This window comes from Salmo salar, chromosome ssa28, assembly GCF_905237065.1.
Source record: "Salmo salar chromosome ssa28, Ssal_v3.1, whole genome shotgun sequence".
In the NCBI taxonomy this organism is placed as follows: Eukaryota; Metazoa; Chordata; class Actinopteri; order Salmoniformes; family Salmonidae; genus Salmo; species Salmo salar.
This window is the reverse complement of record NC_059469.1, coordinates 15854710-15876250: the sequence shown is the minus strand read 5'-3', so window position 1 is coordinate 15876250 and position 21541 is coordinate 15854710. Positions and strand designations below refer to the sequence as shown.

The following is a 21541-nucleotide window of genomic DNA, read 5'->3' as shown; positions in this document are numbered from 1 at the left end:
GACATGACTAGGATACATCACATACTGTCATGTGAAACAGGTGCTACAATATTTATGGTCAAAGCCATATATACTGTATTTATAAACTTTACATCAGAGAAAGACAGCTGCAGGCGAAGCAAGTGTTAAGCCAAAGACTGTTTATTTGTATTGGTTTACAATATCATATTTTCCTTAGTCAAAACTAGCATACAGCATATTGCACTACTTGTACTGACAGACAGAGGCTGGACCAACCCAAGAAGGCACTGAGCAGATTCACACAGACCATGTACTGCTTGTCTTCAAACTACAAGATTGTCAAAAATAAACATCTTCTTTATCTTCCTCTCTTTATGAAGACATGACAAGGTTGGAGAACTCTGAAAGAGAGACACAAACTGTTTTCAGTGCGTTCATTCTTAATGTTCAATATGCAGGATGTACAGATTTAATTACTGTCTAACTACATTTCCAAACTGGGTTTGTCATCCAGTGATCCATTAGAATCATAAACGTTAACAGCCGACCCTGGCTACCGCTGGTTAGTGTTTTTCATCATGAATCTTGTTCTGGAGAGTGGTCATTAGCTGGCACAGTTATAAAATCTGATTTTTAACCTAACCCTAAACCTAACCATAACCTTAACCACACTGATAACCCTAATACAGTATAGCCAATTTGGAGTTTACTGGTGGCCTATCTAAGGCAAAATTGCTCAGTTCTGCCTCCAGGACAAGGCTCATGACAATAAATGTCAACCTGCCTGATGGCCTAGTAACCCTACCGTCCCAGCCTATCTTTCCGTCCCCGTCCTTGTCCCCAGCTAGGAGAAAGGCTCTGGTCTCGGCCGCTGTCAGGGGACGAGCCCCCTTGGAGAAGTTCTGGAGGAAAAGCCTAACACACACGCACACACACAAACGAAACACAAAACACAAAAAGTAGCATTACATACAGTACACTGTACAGTAGACGTTTTGTGTGTTTGGTTGTATCCATCTAACTCTAAAGGATCTTAAGTCCTTGTATTAGGCTACTTTTTTTCCAGAAACAAAATATTTTTATTTCATTTATATCTGCCTTGTATCTGCTGCTATTTTGATCATGGGATCAAGTTCCCTAGAAGACGTGTATGTTATATTGAAACTCAACTGTAGCTCGTCCTGTTCGATGTAGCCACTCTTGTCCTGGTCCAGGATCATGAAGATCTTCTCAATCTCAGGAGGAGACTTCTTGGACAAGCCCACCATCGCAAAAAACTTCTTTGGGCTGAAGGAGTCGTTTGCTAAAAGCAGAATGGACGGTGCATAACGGCAAAGGACCAAACAAACCGTTGATGATTGAAATTAATAGCTCATAACTTGCATTTCCAGTTTCTGTATGTAAACACATTTGTGAAGCCACAATCATATAAAGAAAAATAAACGGCATTTATGAGTCCCTATGGGCAACCCAACACACCTCCTGCAACATTACCCATACCATTAAGTTACAGTAGAGGTCAAAAGTGCAAAACACACATTCATACCTCTGCAAGCATTGATAGCTGAAGTAATATCTGACGCAGCAAGGAAGTCTGTGAGAGCCATACTGAAACGGTAGCGAGATCGTGATGAAACGTAGCAGCTTGTGGTTCTATCCTAACTGATGGTGAGGTAGAAAGCTACTGATAAGAGCGATCTTATGATGCCATGGTGTCAGAAACCACCAGCGTTTCCCTGCCAAACACAGCTGTCTTTTGGGCCCACTTGACGCTCAACTGACGTGGATGTCACTGCGTCACTATGACAAAGCTTTTGTTTGGCACTTAATTAAGAGACAAACTGAAAGTGGCCCTTCGGGTGAACAGAAAGCCATTCTTACTAGCTTTCCCCCCATATAGTGGAAAAAGTACAGATTGAACCCATTAAGCCTGAATATGAGATTTGTTTGAAACATCCAGTGACAGAGATACATGATCAGAAGTGTTGATCTGTCTTTGTATTCATGTGATTTAGTGTTTTTCCTTTCAGACATGCTGGGGAAAAGGCTTATAGGAACAGATAAGAGGCCAAGAAAACAGAAGTTATATTTGGTTGGCCAGATATCGCCTGACTTGCCTGCTCTTCTCTCTCCCTCTCTTCCTGTCTTCCTCCACTCCCATTGCTCATCTCCCTCCTCTCTGCCCTCTCCCTTCTCTACGTTTCTGGTTGCTTCCTCCCTGTGTTACAGAGCTGTCTCTCTGGCACAGGATCCCCCAGGCTTAGCTATAAACATCCTGTTATTCGGAGGCTCAGTCACGTTTGGGCTTCCCCTGCGATGGGGGTAGGCTCACTATCGTCACGGGTAGTGGTAAATCACTTGCCAGGGACTTTGTTTTATGAGAATATTAGGTTTTGATTCTTCAAATCTCCAGTGTCAGTACTACTGTACATGTTATGTCTTTGCAGTGGGGCAGACACAGCTGTTGGTGTCTGATAGAGGTTGGGGAAGTGTTAATGACTGATAAATGTTGAAGAGCCACCTCCCTGTGAGGCTGTTTTACTGAACAGCCACCTGCTGGAGAATTCACTCATTCCCAGGTGGCCATGCTCTACTGTAGCCTATTATGTACAGTAACTGGATAATGGCCGTTGGCTTGGAAACCTTACAGTGTAATGTTTCCTGCTGGTTCAACAGCGACTAGCTTTGGAGAGAAACATATCGATAAAGATCTTGAACTGACCTTGACACATTTACCCTTACATGAAACCTTGGGGAATGATGATTTACAGTATCCCCACTATCCCTAATAATGCATCTACTTCATTGCTCCCATGTGGGGGTCCTTGTTGATATCTGCCCGGGCCCTCTCTGCAGCGATCTGTGTCACTGTGGGCCTGCTACTGAGCACGTGCAAGCCTATGGCTGGAGTTGTAGAGCTCCTCTGAGCACCAATGACGTGAGCCGGTTTCCTCAGGATAGACGACAGCAGGCCTCTCAGCCAGGGGAGTTGAAGAACGACAAAAACATCCTCTCCCTCCATACCTGCCCCCGGCCGCGGCCTTGTCCCCTTCCATGCGCCGATGCTTGTTTGCAGGAAGGCCAGGTTTCCTGTGTGATGGAGGAGAGGGGGATGGGGGGGATGAGGGAGAGGGGAAGAGGGTTGGGTGGTAGGGTTGGACACGTAGAGACTGTACAGATTGACTTTATGTTTTAGCTGTGTGTGGATGTTGGCGTTCTATGTAGTTTCCTGTGCAGGTGAAGCTTGGCGATATCCATGAAGACAGTACACAATAGTAGTGGAGGTGGAGGAGGAAAGACAATGGGACTAAGGAGCAGAGCAGCCTTCTACATGGAGAACCATAGTGGTGAGTAGGAGGAAAATTATATATTTTTGTGATTGGGATTTTGTGTTTGTCATTGTAGTCCTGTTTTGCGTTGTGCTGGTTGATAGAGCTTACTGTATCCACTTTGCCAGATATGATGTCATGTTGAGACCTGGCAAGACTGTATTGTTTTGGTTTGTAAAATGTGTTGTTGATCTATCAAAAGGGGATTATAAACTGGGTAGTTCGAGCCCTGAATGCTGGTTGGCTGACAGCCGTATACCACGGGTACGACAAAACGTTTCTTTTAACTGTTCTAAGTATGTTGGTAACCAGTTCATAATAGCAATAAGCCACCTCGGGGGTTAGTGATATATTGTCAATATACCACGTCTAAGAGCTGTGTCCAGGCACTCTGCGTTGCGTCATACCAAAGAACATCCCTTAGCTGTGGTATATTGTCCATATACCACACCCCCTCGGACCTTATTGATGAATTATATTATGGGGTAAAAATGTCTGTACAATTATTGAGTGTAAAAACTTGTCCATGTATCCTCCTGGGGGATCTGCACTCCATCATTAGAGCTGAGTCTAACTGGTAACTATGGAAACACTAAAACACACACTGACACACTGGTTAGTTCAGTGGAAAGTAAAGCACACGTACAGGTGTACTATCTTCATTTGACCAGTTTCTCAAAGCAGAAAAAGAATCCAGCAGCAACAGGAAATGTTAGTTATTATTTGAAAATGTTTGTAGGGGTTGATACATTTTTTATTAGGATAAATCAAGTCTGACATTTTAAAGTGGAAATTCCGAACTTCAGAAGCCTTTTAAAACCTTTAAAAATTTGTTGTGACAACAGATTAATCAAACAGAGTGATTGAAAAACACATTAGCCTCCTGAGGGATCTCCCCCAGATCCCTGGACCATGATTACCATTCATTTTGTAGCCATTTTTCTCCCCACGACCCTGCCAAGCTGCGCTGCTTCTTGACACACTGCTCGCTTAACCCGGAAGCCAGCCGCACCAATGTGTCGGAGGAAACACCGCCCAACTGGCGACCGTGTCAGCGTGCATGAGCCCGGCTCGCCACAGGAGTCGCTATAGCGCGATGGGACAAGGACATCCGGCCGGCCAAACCCGGCGATGCTGGGCCAATTGTACACCGCCTCATGGTCTCCCGGTCACAGCCGGCTGCGACACAGCCTGGGATCGAACCTGGATCTGTAGGGCCTTAGACCGCCCCACCACATTGTTGCCTGGCTGGGATTGTTTGGTGCTATTTTGGTGTGGTGAGAGCTGAGTCATTTTGGCATAGCTGACAGACATGGGGACGGTCTCTCAGCTGCCAAGCCAACCAGGCGGTGGCAGCGTTCTCTTCTCACTCCCAGAGTAAGAGGAGAGAGAGAGAGCCTGCTGACCTGCTGGGTTTGGGCTTTTTGCTTGCTTTCTTTATCTGGTTTTTTATCCGTTGGTCCCACTGCATCGAGCAAGCTAAATGAAGTTCATCTTAATTATCTGAAAGACAACAAATCCTGTTTTGACTTGGGTTTGTGCACATTTCAGGGTGAGGTCTGCTCAGGTCTGATTCTGTATGCTGTTTATGGACAACGTTTCTACCCCTGATAAGGTCTTTGGGAAGTCACAGGGAGCATATCTGGGGCTCTGCTGCTGAGCTATTCAGCCTACTGTACTCCTCTTATACTTAGACAGAGATCTGCAGCCAGCCCGGGCTCGCTCGCTCAGCCCACTAACAGGCTGCTATGGGTATGGGCTTTGGATCTACCTGCCATTGTCATCAGGTAATTACTGTGGACTGCATGTAGAGGTTTTTAATGTTTTAAACATTTGCCCCCTCGAGAGTATAATGAGAGAGAGAGAGAGAGAGAGAGAGAGAGAGAGAGAGAGAGAGAGAGAGAGAGAGAGAGAGAGAGAGAGAGACTGCTTGAACATCCATCCTGGAGAAAGCGATTGCTCCTCTTCTTCCCTGGGCTCAGTTACATCTCTGTCTATTTCCATCGGACCAGCTGTGGTGGGGGACATACCGATACCGTTCTCAGATTCATCCCGGCCCCCCCAATCCCATCACCCCACTTCTCCTCGCAAGGCCTCTCCCTCCTCAAGCGGTTTTATTTCGCTCTCCTGACACTTTAGCATCAATCACTCAAGATTTAAGTGTGTGTGTGTGTGTGTGTGTGCGTGCGTGCATGCGTACATGCCTGTCTGCGTGTGCGTGCGTGCATGTGTGTGTGCGTGAGTGAGTGCGTGTTGATGGGAGCCCTGTAGTAACCCTGTGCCACTTCTCGCAGCTATAAATCCTCAGCAACCAAAGGAAAACAAGACAGAGTGTTCTATCTGATTGCTGCTCACGTTCTGATCACTGCTCACGTTACTCCTTACTCCAGCCTAACTTACTGCCAGGCTGGCTGAGTACCCTGCTGAGTACCCTCTCCACAACAACAACCTAAGAACCTTCCCTCACACTCATTCTGCAGTCTACACGTGAGCCAAGGGCAGGCTACTCATTGGGTTTGGGAGGATAAACACAACAGGAGTAATATTATGTGGAGGAAGTTATCAGGTGGGTTGAGTAAATAAGCAAATAAAATGAACGTGCACTCTGTTACGTGTTCCCAATTACCTTTATTAAATGGACAACGTTTCAACCAACTCTTCGTTCCAGTTAAAGACCCCCTTTGGCTGCGACCCAGGCTTAGTTGAATCAGGTGTGGTTGCGTTGGCACAAAAGCATGTACCATGTGTGGGCTCCCAAGTCCCGAGGACCGGGATTGAACAGCCCTGGGTTAGAGGGGACATTTGGCCAGTTGTATCTCAGGGGGCCGGAGAGAGACTTCCCCACACACATCACCCTCTGCTGGTGTGATTTCACCAGGCCATTAAATAGGCCTGTGTAGCTAACACAGTCTACTGTTACTCCCTGAGATGGTCGTTAAGCCATTGTATATCAGGTTTCCCTTCCACACCCACATCAGCAGGTGCAGCGCTCTTTTACTCTCAGTTTCTCTTCATTTCTCTTTCTCTCCTGACTCTCTCGCTTGCTCTCTCCCTCTTTCTTTCTCTCCTGACTCTCTCGCTTCCCCTCCACCCTTCTGTTCTAAGGAGTGTTAGAAAATGGTTGGTCTTTCTCTTGTGTTACTTCCTGGATAGGAAAGGGGCCGTGGGGTGGAATGTAATGTGCACTTCTCAAGCTTCAGGACCCCCTTAAAGAGTTAAGAGATTTGGGTTAGACAGGCCGGTGACGTTGACCTCCGGAACTGGTAAACAGAATGAGTAGCAGTACCGGGGGGATCCGTGACAATGCAGCTAGCCAGCGACTCTATTTAAAGAGTGGGGATAGAAGCAGCAAACCACAGGGGATTTTTTTTTTTTAATATGAATTAAACTGCAATTATTTTAATCATAAGTAAGTTAGCCCGCAACAAGTGTCATGTAAGCTATTTATTAAATGTGAAAATCTATTTTGGCATGTGTAGCCTATACCCTTCACCGTCCGTCTCTCTATGTCCCTCTATCTTCTGTTTCCTGTCTGTTTAATTCGTAACCAGGGATAACCCTGACTCATTACATTTTGGACCGATATCTAGTTGCACCTTGCAACTGGAGTAGTACCCCCCACCCCCCCCCACCCCCCCCGAGCTGTAATAGGGCCATTCTGATGCCAGTTGGCTTAGAGCATGAGTGACAGTCTCTTTCTCTCCGGTGGTGGGTGAGTGAAGGGTGGGGTTCCCCAGCACCCCTTGGAGGAGGTTGGGATGGGGCGAGGATGTGAGGGATAGGAGGAGCACAGAGCAGAGCTGAGGGTTTAAATTAGAACATCGCTGGCCAGTCCTCGGAAACCACGAAGACAATTTCATTTGATATAGCTCTCCAGTTAGGGAATGTGTTTTGACAATTTGTCAATCATTACATTCTCAGGCTACTGTATGTACGCTGTGTTCTCTCCCTCCAGACCAGCTGTCCCAGTGGGACTGTTTTAGTATCTGATAGTGGTAGTGGTTGAGTGTGGCTGGCTGAATGATCACTTTGCACCATCCAAGAGTTCTACAGCTGTCCGTCTTGGATTATGATTGCGTGTGTGTGTGTGTGCAGGTCAGAGGTGACAGTCTAGCTTTTCAACACTTTCCCAACAGTCCTTTGCCTCTCAGCGTCGCCAGCACATTTCTCAACGATTGTGTGTTCTGCGGCTCAGTGCTAGCTTCATGTTATTGCTGAAATATCAGTTTGCTCTAAGCTGGTCTCCTGCTTCTGTTACAGTACTGTATGAGTTGCATTCACGTGTTCGTATGTGTACCTTTATATGGGACCGTCACAGGCTTCAATGGGTTTCTTGTTAGGATAGTTTCAGTTTACTTTCTACAGTCACTATGCTCACTTGTATAGACTCAAACAATGTTTTGAGTATCACCGTAGTAATATATACTGTAACCATTTTAATGATTCCTTTTTTTTTTAAAGTATTAGTGAAATTCCTGAAATGAGGTTGTACAGATTGATGATGTAATGACAGGCCTAGGTGTGCCAGTGCTTGTCTTGACTAACCCTTCACCCCCCTACACCCCCCTACCCACGACCCACAACACCCTACGAACCCGAACCCTCCAATCCCCCTCTTTCTCCCCAGAGACCAAACTAACAGTTCACAGTCCAGCCTAGTGTTGTGTTAACAGCCAATTAACTACCTAATAAACCCCTAATAAACCCCTTCACAAACATTCTGCACAGTAGGACAAATCAAGTCTGACATTTTAAAGTGGAAATTACAAACATTAGAAGCCTTTTTAAACCTTGTATACAAGATTGCATTTTACTACTGTGCAGGAAAATTAAGATCCCCCACCTGTATGTACCAAAAGTCCAAATGAACCTTACAGTATAGATATAGACAGTTATAGATATAGACAGTTATAGATATAGACAGTTATAGACAGTATAGATATAGACAGTTATAGATATAGACAGTTATAGACAGTATAGATATAGACAGTATAGGTATAGACAGCTATATCTATCATTTGTGTTCCTGTTCAAGCTGGGTCATTTGATCTCCTAATCTCTTCTCCTCACCATGGTAACAACCCAGAACACAGGCAGAAAGAGGCAGGTGGGTGAGCTGCCAGACTGACATGGCACTTTTATTTTTAAATCGCCGTGACACAGCAGCAGAGCCACATCGTCTATTAGACATGCATGACCCTATAAGGTCTACTTCCATCCACTACACACACTGGCTGAGTGAAACGAGCTCTTCTGGAGGGAAGGGTTCTCTTCTCTGCCTCCTAGTGGTAGGATACTGTTATGACATGGGTTTATCTGCCTTCTAGTGGTAGGATACTGTCATGACATGGGTTTATCCACCTTCTAGTGGTAGGATACTGTCATGACATGGGATTATCCGCCTTCTAGTGGTAGGATACTGTCACAACATGGGTTTATCCACCTTCTAGTGGTAGGATACTGTCATGACATGGGTTTATCCGCCTTCTAGTGGTAGGATACTGTCACAACATGGGTTTATCCGCCTTCTAGTGGTAGGATACTGTCACAACATGCGTTTATCTGCCTTCTAGTGGTAGGATACTGTCACAACATGGGTTTTGGAGTTCACTGACCTACATTTACATTTTAGTCATCTTATCCAGAGCGACTCACAGGAGCAGTTAGGGTTAAGTGCCTTGCTCAAGAGCACGTCAATAGATTTTTGACCTAGTCGGCTCGGGGATTCGAACGAGCAACCTTTCGGTTACTGGCCCAACGCTCTTCACCGCTAGGCTACCTGCCGACCTGAGAGAACCTGACTTACTGTCAGTGGTTTGGGAAGGAGGTTCAACTTTCAAGTCTCAAGTTTTAATGTCTCATGCACAAGTACAGTGAAATGCCTTTCTTGCAAGCTCTAAACCCAACAATGTAGTAATCAATATCAATGTAGCACAAAAAATAACGAAAGGTAGAACAAAAACACAGAAGAAATAAAATAAGAAAAACACGAGAAAGTAAGTAAGCATACTATATACAGGGTCAATTCCAATACCATATTTACAATGTACAGGGATACTGAAGAGATAGAGGTAGATATGTGTAGAGGTATGGTGACTAGGCATCAGGATATATGATAAACAGAGTAGCAGCAGCGTATATGATGATTGTATGTCAGTTGGCTTAGGGGATTTTAGAAAAACTTAAAATAAGGGCTGTATTTTGTGTAGACTTACCCTAGTGTGACGTTTTGATAACCATATCAATCTCTCTCGGACAAGGTGACTTTTATCAATATATTCGTCTCTATTTACTCTCAGACTCTATTTAATCTCAAAATGCTAATTAGCATCAAAGACATCATGCAAAACTACAAATCCCTGCATGTAAGGTCCGACGCTGGAGATGAGAAGCAGGTACAGGGAGTTGAACATTTAATGCGGAACAGACAGGTAACAGGAAAGAAACAGCATCAGCACACGTGTATACAAAGACATGCGAACATTAATGCTGAAGCAGGGAACAGAGCGGGGAACCAGACATATATAAGGAAGGTAATGACAGAGGTGATTGAGTCCAGGTGAGTCCAATAATTGATGATGCGCGTGACGGGGGGAAGGCAGGTGTGCGTAATGATGGTAGCAGGAGTGCGTAATGCTGGGGAGCCTGGCGCCTTCGAGCTCCAGGGAGGGGGAGCTGGAGCAGGCGTGACAGCAAGCTCCTGCATGTCCTCTCTAGCTGACACCTTCGCTAACAGGTATCGTGTCAATTTAGAACTTGCACAAAGCAGTTCACAGAATTGTCCATTTAAAGAAATGTAACCAATTTATTCATTACTACATTTAGCTACCATTAGATAGTTAATCCAGTGATTGTTACCTTTGCCTCGATTCGTCAGTCTCCTCCAGATCGAAACGACATTTGTAGATCTTTATGATATCCACATTAGCAGCTAATTAGCATTTCATTTTGGGGGGGTAAATATAGGTGAATATATTGATAAAAGTCACCTTGTCCAAGAGACATTTCCATGGTTATAAAAACGTCACACCAGGGTAAGTCTACACAAAACACAGCCCCTATTTTAAGTGTTTATAAAATCCCCTATGAGAAAAATGAACGGTGGAAAACGATTGGAACCATTTCCCTGTTTGAAAGCTAGGTTTTATGGGTAGTATGACGCATAATGTGGTACTCTATTGTGTGTAGGTTAGTGAGACAAAATCTCCATTTAATCCCTTTTAAATTCAGGCCGTAACACAACAAAATGTGTGTGTGAATACTTTCTGAAGGCACTGTACTCACTGTATATGTGTTCAATTCTACTTAGTGTTTACTCCTATTTAGGGATGTGTTCAGGGTATCTACATTTAGACTTTATGTTGAGGGGTGGAGGTACCATTACAGGTTACTGTACTGTATACTGCAGTATAGAGTTCCTTACCCCAGTAAACCGTGTTCTGCCCGTACAGGGAAATGAACATGGATGAATAAATTAGGCTAAGTTGGCTCCACTCAATACTTGTTTAAGCACGCATGCAAGCGCACACAAGACACACACACACACACACACACACACACACACACACACACACACACACACACACACACACACACACACACACACACACACACACACACACACACACACACACACACACACACACACACACACACACACACACACACACACACTTGAGGCACATACACACTTGATGCGCGCATACTTACCCGAAATGGTAGTGCATTATTGGCATCAGTCTTGCTTGTTCAGCCATGTCCAGGTCTCAACTGGGGAAGAGCAGGAGTACTGGTGTCAACAGAGGCTCATAAATACATTATCAGCTCTCTGAAATGTATCTTAGATTTATGTCATCATATTATAGGAACTCTTGTCAGCAAACGCTCTAAAGACCCAATAATCTGCTACTAAGATACTAAGATACTACTGGCATGACACAATAAGCTGACATGTTTACCACTTTGACTGTTGTTGTTTCAGTGTCTAGTTTCACCCTAACCCCCAAAACGCCAGAATGAGAAGTGAGACGCTATCCTCCGGGCGTGTCCAAATAAAGGCTGTAGACAGGGCTGCTAGGGGCCTGGGTGGTGGAGAGCTCATTTCACAGGTTTACCCAGAGTGCAATGTTGCATGGTCTGGACGGTTAGAGAGCAGAGCGTCATGTGTCGCCTGCCTTGCTTGGGCGTCACTGCCACTGCTCAGAATAAGCCCAGTGAGCTCCAATTACCCTCCTCTCACGGATTGTTTGGTGTCACTTGTCGTCTGTTGGCTGGATATGATGATTCTGTGCCTCTGGTGTAAAAGGATAGTTATGCAGCCCCCCCCGGCCTGCGAATGTGCGTGTGATACAACTAAATTGGTGTGGCAAAGTCACAGCCAACCCAATCAGAAAAGAAAAGCGCCCCCCCTCCCTCCACTTTTTCGGGTGGTGCTAGGCCCGGGTAGATCTACTATTGGTACTCTCTGTCCCTGACTCCGCCCACTAGGGTCTGCACATGGACAAGTGTCCCAAGCCGTTGCATTGCATTGTGGGACTGGTGCATTGCATTTCTTTGGACTGTCATCAAGTGGCCGTTAAGACCTGGGAAGAGGAGAGGTAGATATAGACTTGTTATTACCCTGGCTAGGGGTATTAATAGCAGGTGGGGCAGTGGAGAAGGGATACTCTATGCTTTGCCCCAGTTAGAAAAACAACAATAAATTAGGGAATGGAACAGCTATCCACCCACCCTATCCCTACAGTTGAAATCTGAGCAAAGATGGATGCTGCTTTCAATGTGGCCCATCAGAGTCAAAGATACTGTAATTAATGAATGAAGTGGATGACGCTGTAGATCTATGTCAAGAGGTAGCAGAACTATCTGATGCTGAGTAAATAGATTGACCACAGCACAAATAGTTTAGACTACATTTCAAGTTGTTTTTCAACCCTGGCCTATGTCATATGCACAATGCTGCTAAGTTCAGTGGACCTAACAGAAGGACCAGGGTTTGCAGGCTAGGTGACATGATGCCTGGACTATACAGAAAGTGGGAGGGAGGAAGGGAGCAAGGGATGGAGGGATAAAAGGAAAGAGGGGGGTGCCCCTTAAACACACAGGGGACAGGGTGAAATGCAAGCACCTTCCTCCATTTGAGTTAACCACCATCTGTCTATCTCTCTCCATCTCCTTTCCTCCACTCCTCTCTTCACTCCATCATTTCTTTATTTTTCAGACTCGGGACAGGGAGGACCTGAAAGACGAGTGTGCCTGTGTCTCCCTGGGAACAATATCCTGATGCTGCATGAGTGTGTCAAGTGGAACTCCAGCATCAGTGATTTTGTTGCCAGTGGGAGGACAGTAGCAACCGGACCTTACAACTTGCCCTCCTTCAGAAACAGTGTGGGAAATATACTGTGAAAATTGATGAAGAATAATATTTTCAGTCAATTAATCCCATATTCCTTCTTTCAGGAGATAGTAGTAATTGAATGGAATCTGTACATAGACGTGTTGTTGGACATTTATTATGTCACATCAAATAAACTTGAAACTTGCAAGATATGTCAATGAGATATTTAAACAGTTATCACTAGCTGACCTACGCCCAGTACCTTTTAATAAACATTAGACAATGTCACTAGCCGGCTACCACCCAGTATTGTACCCTGCACCTTAGAGACCGCTGCCCTATGTACAGTGAGGGAAAAAAGTCTTTGATCCCCTGCTGATTTTGTACGTTTGCCCACTGACAAAGAAAGGATCAGTCTATCATTTTAATGGTAGGTTTATTTGAACAGTGAGAGACAGAACAAAAAAGTCCAGAAAAACGCATGTCAAAAATGTTATAAATTGATTTGCATTTTAATGAGGGAAATAAGTATTTGACCCCCTCTCAATCAGAAAGATTTCTGGCTCCCAGGTGTCTTTTATACAGGTAACGAGCTGAGATTAGGAGCACACTCTTAAAGGGAGTGCTCCTAATCTCAGTTTGTTACCTGTATAAAAGACACCTGTCCACAGAAGCAATCAATCAATCAGATTCCAAACTCTCCACCATGGCCAAGACCAAAGAGCTCTCCAAGGATGTCAGGGACAAGATTGTAGACCTACACAAGGCTGGAATGGGCTACAAGACCATCGCCAAGCAGCTTGGTGAGAAGGTGACAACAGTTGGTGCGATTATTCGCAAATGGAAGAAACACAAAAGAACTGTCAATCTCCCTCGGCCTGGGGCTCCATGCAAGATCTCACTTCGTGGAGTTGCAATGATCATGAGAACGGTGAGGAATCAGCCCAGAACTACAGGGGAGGATCTTGTCAATGATCTCAAGGCAGCTGGGACCATAGTCACCAAGAAAACAATTGGTAACACACTACGCCGTGAAGGACTGAAATCCTGCAGTGCCCGCAAGGTCCCCCTGCTCAAGAAAGCACATATACATGCCTGTCTGAAGTTTGCCAATGAACATCTGAATGATTCAGAGGACAACTGGTGAAAGTGTTGTGGTCAGATGAGACCAAAATGGAGCTCTTTGGCATCAACTCAACTCGCCGTGTTTGGAGGAGGAGGAATGCTGCTTATGACCCCAAGAACAACATCCCCACCGTCAAACATGGAGGTGGAAACATTATGCTTTGGGGGTGTTTTTCTGCTAAGGGGACAGGACAACTTCACCGCATCAAAGGGACGATGGATGGGGCCATGTACCGTCAAATCTTGGCTGAGAACCTCCTTCCCTCTGCCAGGGCATTGAAAATGGGTCGTGGATGGGTATTCTAGCATGGCAATGACCCAAAACACATGGCCAAGGGAACAAAGGAGTGGCTCAAGAAGAAGCACATTAAGGTCCTGAAGTGGCCTAGCCAGTCTCCAGACCTTAATCCCATAGAAAATCTGTGGAGGGAGCTGAAGGTTTGAGTTGCCAAACGTCAGCCTCGAAACCTTAATGACTTGGAGAAGATCTGCAAAGAGGAGTGGGACAAAATCCCTCCTGAGATGTGTGCAAACCTGGTGGCCAACTACAAGAAACGTCGGACCTCTGTGATTGCCAACAAGGGTTTTGCCACCAAGTACTAAGTCATGTTTTGCAGAGGGGATACTCTATGCTTTGACATGTGTTTTTCTGGATGTTTTTGTTGTTATTCTGTCTCTCACTGTTCAAATAAACCTGCCATTAAAATTATAGACTGATAATTTCTTTGTCAGTGGGCAAATGTACAAAATCAGCAGGGGATCAAATACTTTTTTCCCTCACTGTACATAGTCATTGAACACTGGTCATTTGAATAATGTTTACATACTGTTTTACCCACTTTATATGTATATACTTTATTGTAGTCATGGATCATACTACATAAATACTGCTGTACACACCTTTTCTATTCACATACTGCCCATAATGTCTATACAAACCATACACATACATACACTACCAGTCAAAAGCTTTAGAACACCTACTCATTCAAGGGTTTTTCTTCATTTTGACTATTTTCTACATTGCAGAATAATAGTGAAGACATCAGAACCATGAAATAACACATAAGAGAATGCCAAGAGTGTGCAAAGCTGTCATTAAGGTGGCTATTTGAAGAATCTCAAATATAAAATATATTGTGATTTGTTTAACACTTTTTTGGTTAGTACATGATTCCATATGTGTTATTTCATAGTTTTGATGTCTTCACTATTATTATACAATCTACAAAACAGTAAAAATAAAGAAAAACCCTTGAATGAGTCGGTGTTCTTAAACTTTTGACCAGTAGTGTATGTATTTATATTCAGGTCTCTGGTCAGGAAGCTAATTTCCTGCAATTCTATCCATTATGCCATGGGGTTTTGTACTGTGTACTTAAATACTGTGTTCTCAACATAGCTCATTCTAATATATCTACTGATATACATATCATTCTTAGTATATATTGTGTAAACGTATCTGGTGTAAATATGTACAGATTACACTTGGAATGCTCTTAATTAGATTCGATCTGACATTTCTTGATTTCGTGTAGTATTTTTTTATTTATTATTATTTGGTGTTTGACATTTTACTGCAGTGTTAGTAGCTAGTAACATAAGCACTTCGCTCTGCTCAACTGTATATGCGACCAATAACCTTTGATTTGTGTGTGACATGTCTTTGACATCGACTGTCTGCTATTATCAACAGAACCACTAGAGGGCATTCATGCCGCATAGGCTTGTGATTATATGCCTGTGGTGAAAATCCTAAAGATCGTAAGGGTCCTGACGTAGCACAGCCTGTACATCCTTCTTTCTTCCAAAACCTCTTGCAAACTTTCAGTTTCTGATTTTGAGCCAAAATTGTCAAAGCATTTTGTCTGTAAAGCTTCTGGGAGTAGTAGGTGTGTGTGAGTATTGTCCTCTTACTGTCTCTCACTGAGGAGGATCTGTTACATTATTCATTTTATTTTATTTAACCTTTATTTAAGTAGGCAACATTAGCCAGGCTTTCAATCGATTTGCCTGTTCTGCTCTGCTCCTGGTCAAGCCCATGGGACTGACTACTGTACACGTGAGCTCTTTGTCCACTCCTCACTGTTCACCTCTATCTGACTTTGGTCTTTTCATTTCTCTCTCTCTCTCTCTTTCTCTCTCTGTCGCTTTTCCTTTTTCTTATCTCTCTCGTCCTCATTTCTCTTTCACTGTCTATCTTGCTTTCCTTCTTATTTCCTATTTTATTTATTTTCTCCAGGGACTCGGTTCTGGATTACTTCTCTTGTCATACTGATCCGCTGATCTGACCATTTGCTGTAGAATGGGACCTTCAAACCACAAGGTACAGTAGTATTCTGACCTTCTCTCTCTTAAGTCAATTTTCTCTTGAAATTTGCATTGATAGTGTAAGATAGGACTGTGTGTCAGGAAGTTGCATCAGAACTTTGTACTGTTCTGTAGTTGAGGGCATCGTGATGTAGCAACATGTAAAATGACATTTGTTTATCTTCACTTGGCAGACTTCACTTAAGAGGCTGAGTTAGCTGTGCTGTCTTTGGATGGACCCTCATCTTATTGGCTACCCCTTATTGGCTACCCGAATGGGTGTGGTCGTAGTGGAGCAAACTGATGAGAGCGACCAATGGTATGTTCCTGTAACTTTTACTACAGTGTCAATGGTTTTTGACCATTGCTTTGCAGTTTGCATTGTCTTGTTATATCTTCAGCTCATAATGCTCTTTATTTTATAGTACTCTCTCTCTTTGTGTGTTTGTGCGCAGTGGTGTAAAGTACTTAAGTAAAAAATACTTTAAAGTACTACTTAAATCGTTTTTTGGGGTTATCTGTAGTTTACTTTACTATTAAAAAAATACTACTTTCACTTTTACTTCACTACATTCCTAAAGAAAATAATGTACTTTTACTTCATACATTTTCCTAGAACCCAAAAGTACTCGTTACATTTTGAATTATGATTTCTGAGTGTTTGAGTGAGCCCCTGTCTATTCGTAAAGAAAAAAACGTCTGGTTTGCTTAACATAAGCAATTTTAAATTATTTATACTTTTAGTTTTGATACTTAAGTATATTTCTCAAGTAGTATTTTACTGGCTGACTTTCACTTTTACTTGAATAACTTTCTATTAAGGTATACTTTTACTCTATACTTTTACTCAAGTATGACAATTGGGTACTTTTTCCACCACTGTTCGTGCAAGTGCGTGCTTGTGTATTTGTGTCTGTGTGCGCATGTGTGTGTGTTTAAACTGTGTGTTTTTGTATGTAGGACATTGGTAGCGGTTACACAGTGAGGTGCTAATCCAGGTGATAAAGGAGACACAGATTAGAGCCTTGTGTGTGTGTGTGTGTGTGTGTGTGTGTGTGTGTGTGTGTGTGTGTGTGTGTGTGTGTGTGTGTGTGTGTGTGTGTGTGTGTGTGTGTGTGAGAGAGAGAGAGAGAGAGAGAGAGAGAGAGAGAGAGAGAGAGGGGAGGGGGCAAGAACGTGTGTGTGCATCTCCTGGGCTGTGTGTCTGCCTCTTGCGTTCGTTCGTCATAGCGCTCAGTGAGTCAGCATCTCTTTTTCCTTGCCTGAGTCACTCATTTAACGGTTGCCCGGTGACCGCAGAACGGAAAAAGGTTCCTATTGCGTGCTCGCCTGCGAAGACAGCCACCAATATTTATTCAGACCCTGCAGTGAGTGGCCAGGAGAAAATAATAGACATACATTCTCCAATGATTGCCTGGGTGCCATGTCATTGTACGGAGACGAGCCGCTTAGTAATGAGGTTTTGCACTTCCTGTTTTGGAAGGAGATATACTGTCGCTAGCGCTCTGGGGCACACAGTGTGAAGGAGACGATGGATGTCTCAGTAGATGTTTATTTATTTGTATAAAATACCAAGTTGTATGTTGAAGAATAACATAAAATTAACTGCATTTTATGTGAAAGAATCATATTTTTCTCCATGCAGGTATGAAGACTTCCAGTGCTGGCTCTCCTCAGGTGAGAAGGGCCCCCAGGCCAGCCCCGTCGCCCCCCAGCCCAGCCCTGTGACCCCCCAGCCCAGCCCTGTGACCCCCCACCACAACCCTGTGACCCCCCACCACAACCCTGTGACCCCCCACCACAGCCCTGTGACCCCCCACCACAACCCTGTGACCCCCCAGCCCAACCCTGTGACCCCCCACCACAGCCCTGTGACCCCCAGCCCAACCCTGTGACCCCCAACCCAGCCCTGTGACCCCCCAGCCCAGCCCTGTGACCCCCCAGCCCAGCCCTGTGACCCCCCAGCCCAACCCTGTGACCCCCCACCACAGCCCTGTGACCCCCCAGCCCAACCCTGTGACCCCCCAGCCCAGCCCTGTGACCCCCCAGCCCAGCCCTGTGACCCCCCAGCCCAACCCTGTGACCCCCCAGCCCAACCCTGTGACCCCCCAGCCCAACCCTGTATCATCAGAAGGGGATGAACCTGGACATGGGAGGAAGGTGTCTTTCTTTGATGATGTCACTGTCTATATGTTTGATCAGGTAACTGCATCTATCATACAGATAATTTGTATTTTACATCAGAGTCATGTTTTTATGCCTACAGTATCTACATCATTTCATTTTGAACACGCTCCATAGGAGAGTCCCACCAGGGAGCTACAAAGTCACTGGCCAGAGACCAACAGCAAAGAGACCAAGGGTCAATCTCCAATACCAATTTACAGACACACACCTGAGACCAACGATCAATCCCCAATCCCGCCCTGCAGCTATGTCAACCATCTACCTCACATGGCAACCTCAGGGGTCTCCTTAGAGGACAATGGTATGTCTTTATCTCTCTATGCTGATGGTGATCTCTCTATCTGTCTGATGACATCTCTATGTGATGGTGGTTGTGTTTATGCTGTCCTACAGGTCCTGGTTTAGAATGGGAGGATGACTTCTCCTTCTTGGACAGCTCCCTCAAAACCAAGATGGCCGATCACCATCTTATAATATCAGAATCCAGTATATCTTCCGCTCCCCCCCACCAGACCTCCACATCCTCACACCAGAGGTGGAGTTGTCCATCCACCCATGCCTGCTCACAGTTGAGACCTTCTAGTCTGGTCCTCACCCACGTCACTGATGCTGACCTGGAGCAGTGAGGCAAGTGATTGGCTGCACAATTGTTTTTCTGTCACCCAGAGAGCCTTGGGCTCATGGAAAAAATTACTTATCCTCTCTCCCTCTCTCTCTCCCTCCCTCATTTCTCTCCACTCCACTCCACTCCTCTCCCCTTCCCTTATATGATTCATTATTTAATGGATTTCTAGCTGGAGAGTTTTTTCTTCTTCTCTCCAACAGTTCCAAACCACCTGTATGTTGGTTACACTGATATCACACAGCTCTGTGACAGTACATTGTCTGACTCAATAAGCCTGGGCTGTGTAGTAGCTAAGAGCACAGCTGGCCACAGTGAAAGCAATAGATATCAGATCTGTGGCTCTGGCTGGAGTTGAAAGCATGTTATCTTCTTCTCAGTCAGCATAAAGACCTATTGTTCAGCCCAGTCAACAGACGTCTAGTTTTACTACTGTCTTATCAATGCCGCCGGTCATGCTCTCGTGCCACATTCAGCCTAGGGCTAAACGAAAGTGAAAAGGCTATTACATAGGTTTCTAAGACACAGTGACTTCATCATTACACAATGTAGTAAGTGGTGTAGTAAATAGATAATATTGATCTGTTTTTATTCTTTCATAATAAGAAAAGGCAGGGTTTGTGTAGACTCTAAATAGAGAGGTGTGATGAAAAGGGAAAGATGAAGGGACAGGAGAGAAGGAAAGGAAGTGGAAGAGAGAGAGAGGGGGAAAGAAAAGGAGACGGACCTTTATTTGTCTAGCTATTTCAAGGGGTGTCCTTGAGTCCATCTGTGGGCTGCGGACGGCTCTATGGCCAGTATAGGTGGAGGACAAGACAGGATGGCACTCAACTCTGATCCACATGTTCATGCTTGCATGTCGGCATCCGTGTGCCTGTGTGTGCGTGTGTTACAGTATTTGGTCCAGCTTGTAAGACCTGAGTTTGCTTGACTTATTTGAAAGTATAGCCAGTAGTTATTAGTTATTAAGAACCGATGGATAAACTAAATACATATGGTTGTCCTGAGAAGAAACTGAACAAACGGAAATAAACTTTCCACAGAATGTGAAGTGTGGTTTGGTTGATTAGAAGAAACCTGGCAGAACCAGTACTAGTGTTCACACACACACACACCCACACACACACACACACACACACACACACACACACACACACACACACACACACACACACACACACACACACACACACACACACACACACACACACACACACACACACACACACACACACACACACACACACACACACACACACACACTCAAGGACTTCACCGCTGCACATTTTGCTGCTGGGAGCTGCTCACCTGTGTCTGACATTCTCTTTAGATACGGGTAGAAATGTTTGTGGAACTATAACACTATATCATACAGAAGTCTGGCTTTCTTGTGTTTTAGCCCAGTATCCGCCACTGGGGATGAGGAGACGGAGGTCTAACAGTGTGTTTGCTGAAGGAAGACAATGTGATCGAAGACAAATCTCAAAATAAACAGAAGAACAGAAGAGCTCAACAGTGGGACCTTGCTGTTTCACCACTAGTAAACACTACACATACTCCCTTTACATTCTATGGGCCTGACTAGGGGTCCAACTGCAGGGCTGATAAACCATCCCCTTTCAGGCTACTGTACCACCAAGAGTCAGTTGTTTACCTTTCAGGGCTGTGCCTGTCTCCCAATAAGGATTAGCCTACAGCACATTAACAATAACAGAGGGGTCTGATGATCACAACATAGCAATGGTGACCTGATAATCCTACATTGAATAAATGGGTTCCAACAATGGAAATGTCTTGATTCACTCATGAAGTATTTGACAGCCTGCATATTTAAAATGTAACAACATTTTCATCAGGTTTTTCATCAGCTAACTACTGTACTGATAAGAGCTTGATGTTGAAAATAAAATAAAATATTTCTACAGTTTTCATTTTATTTGTTTCCCCTTGCCTATTGTGAAGCATATCTCAGTGATAAGTAATCCCATGCTGCAACAATAGGTCACACACACACACACACACACACACACACACACACACACACACACACACACACACACACACACACACACACACACACACACACACACACACACACACACACACATAGTGTATCACAAAATGCTGTATTCAAATAGAAAAAGAAAATAGATGAACCAACATAAAAATCGTATAAAATCCCCACTGTGAAAATTGATGAGCGACTTTACTATTATTTTTTTTTGATGGGCTACTTGGAGGGATTCAGAAAATGAATGGGCAGGTGCAAGGAGTGGACTGATACATGTGGAAAGCCTCCAGTTGATTTTGACCAATGAAGCGGTAGTTTTAGCCCTGTTTATACTTGGTTCTAACATGCGCCATTTGTCAGTCATGTCTAGACGGGATACAGCTTTTGTCAAATTGACCTCAAAGTAGTTTTTTTGGCATTTTAGCTAACCCATTTCCTAACCTTAACCTGATTTTTCTAACCTGCTACGTTCATTCTCCTAACCTGCTGCATAGGTTCTCCTAAACCTGCTACAAAAAGTAAATTGTGACAAAAGCTGTATCCCTTCTAGACAAAACCTAATTTGTCCTGATCTTGTCCAAAATCTAATTGTGCCCACATTTTAAAGACAGGTGTAGACTTTTAAAATATGCATTTTGATATGATTGTCATTTAATTTTACT

At 44.2% G+C, this 21541-nt stretch overlaps 2 protein-coding genes and 1 long non-coding RNA gene across 4 annotated transcripts; 2 read left to right on the top strand and 1 right to left on the bottom strand.

The window, feature by feature from the left end:
• Nucleotides 1-120: 120 nt before the first annotated feature.
• prvt (Parvalbumin, thymic) lies at nt 121-1614 on the bottom strand. The gene is given in 4 exon segments (NM_001140678.1): nt 121-362; nt 767-876; nt 1132-1264; nt 1508-1614. Coding segments are annotated over 4 exon segments (333 nt in total). The 5' UTR covers nt 1569-1614; the 3' UTR covers nt 121-333.
• A 1490-nt stretch (nt 1615-3104) lies between these two features.
• LOC123731458 (uncharacterized) lies at nt 3105-17878 on the top strand. 2 transcript variants are annotated; one of them, XR_006762591.1, is made up of 4 exons: nt 3105-3308; nt 15992-16075; nt 16254-16378; nt 17705-17878. It is a non-coding gene; the product is annotated as an uncharacterized lncRNA (long non-coding RNA). The 2 variants fall into 2 exon arrangements; XR_006762592.1 differs by lacking the exon at nt 3105-3308 and adding an exon at nt 4489-5077.
• Nucleotides 17879-18063: 185 nt separating this feature from the next.
• On the top strand, nt 18064-20795 carry LOC106589581 (serine/threonine-protein kinase LMTK2). The gene is made up of 4 exons (XM_014179725.2): nt 18064-18261; nt 18361-18547; nt 18640-18873; nt 20268-20795. The coding sequence occupies exons 1-3, from the start codon at nt 18250-18252 to the stop codon at nt 18870-18872; spliced, it is 432 nt and encodes a 143-aa protein (XP_014035200.2). The 5' UTR covers nt 18064-18249; the 3' UTR covers nt 18873; nt 20268-20795.
• The last annotated feature ends 746 nt before the right edge of the window (nt 20796-21541 follow it).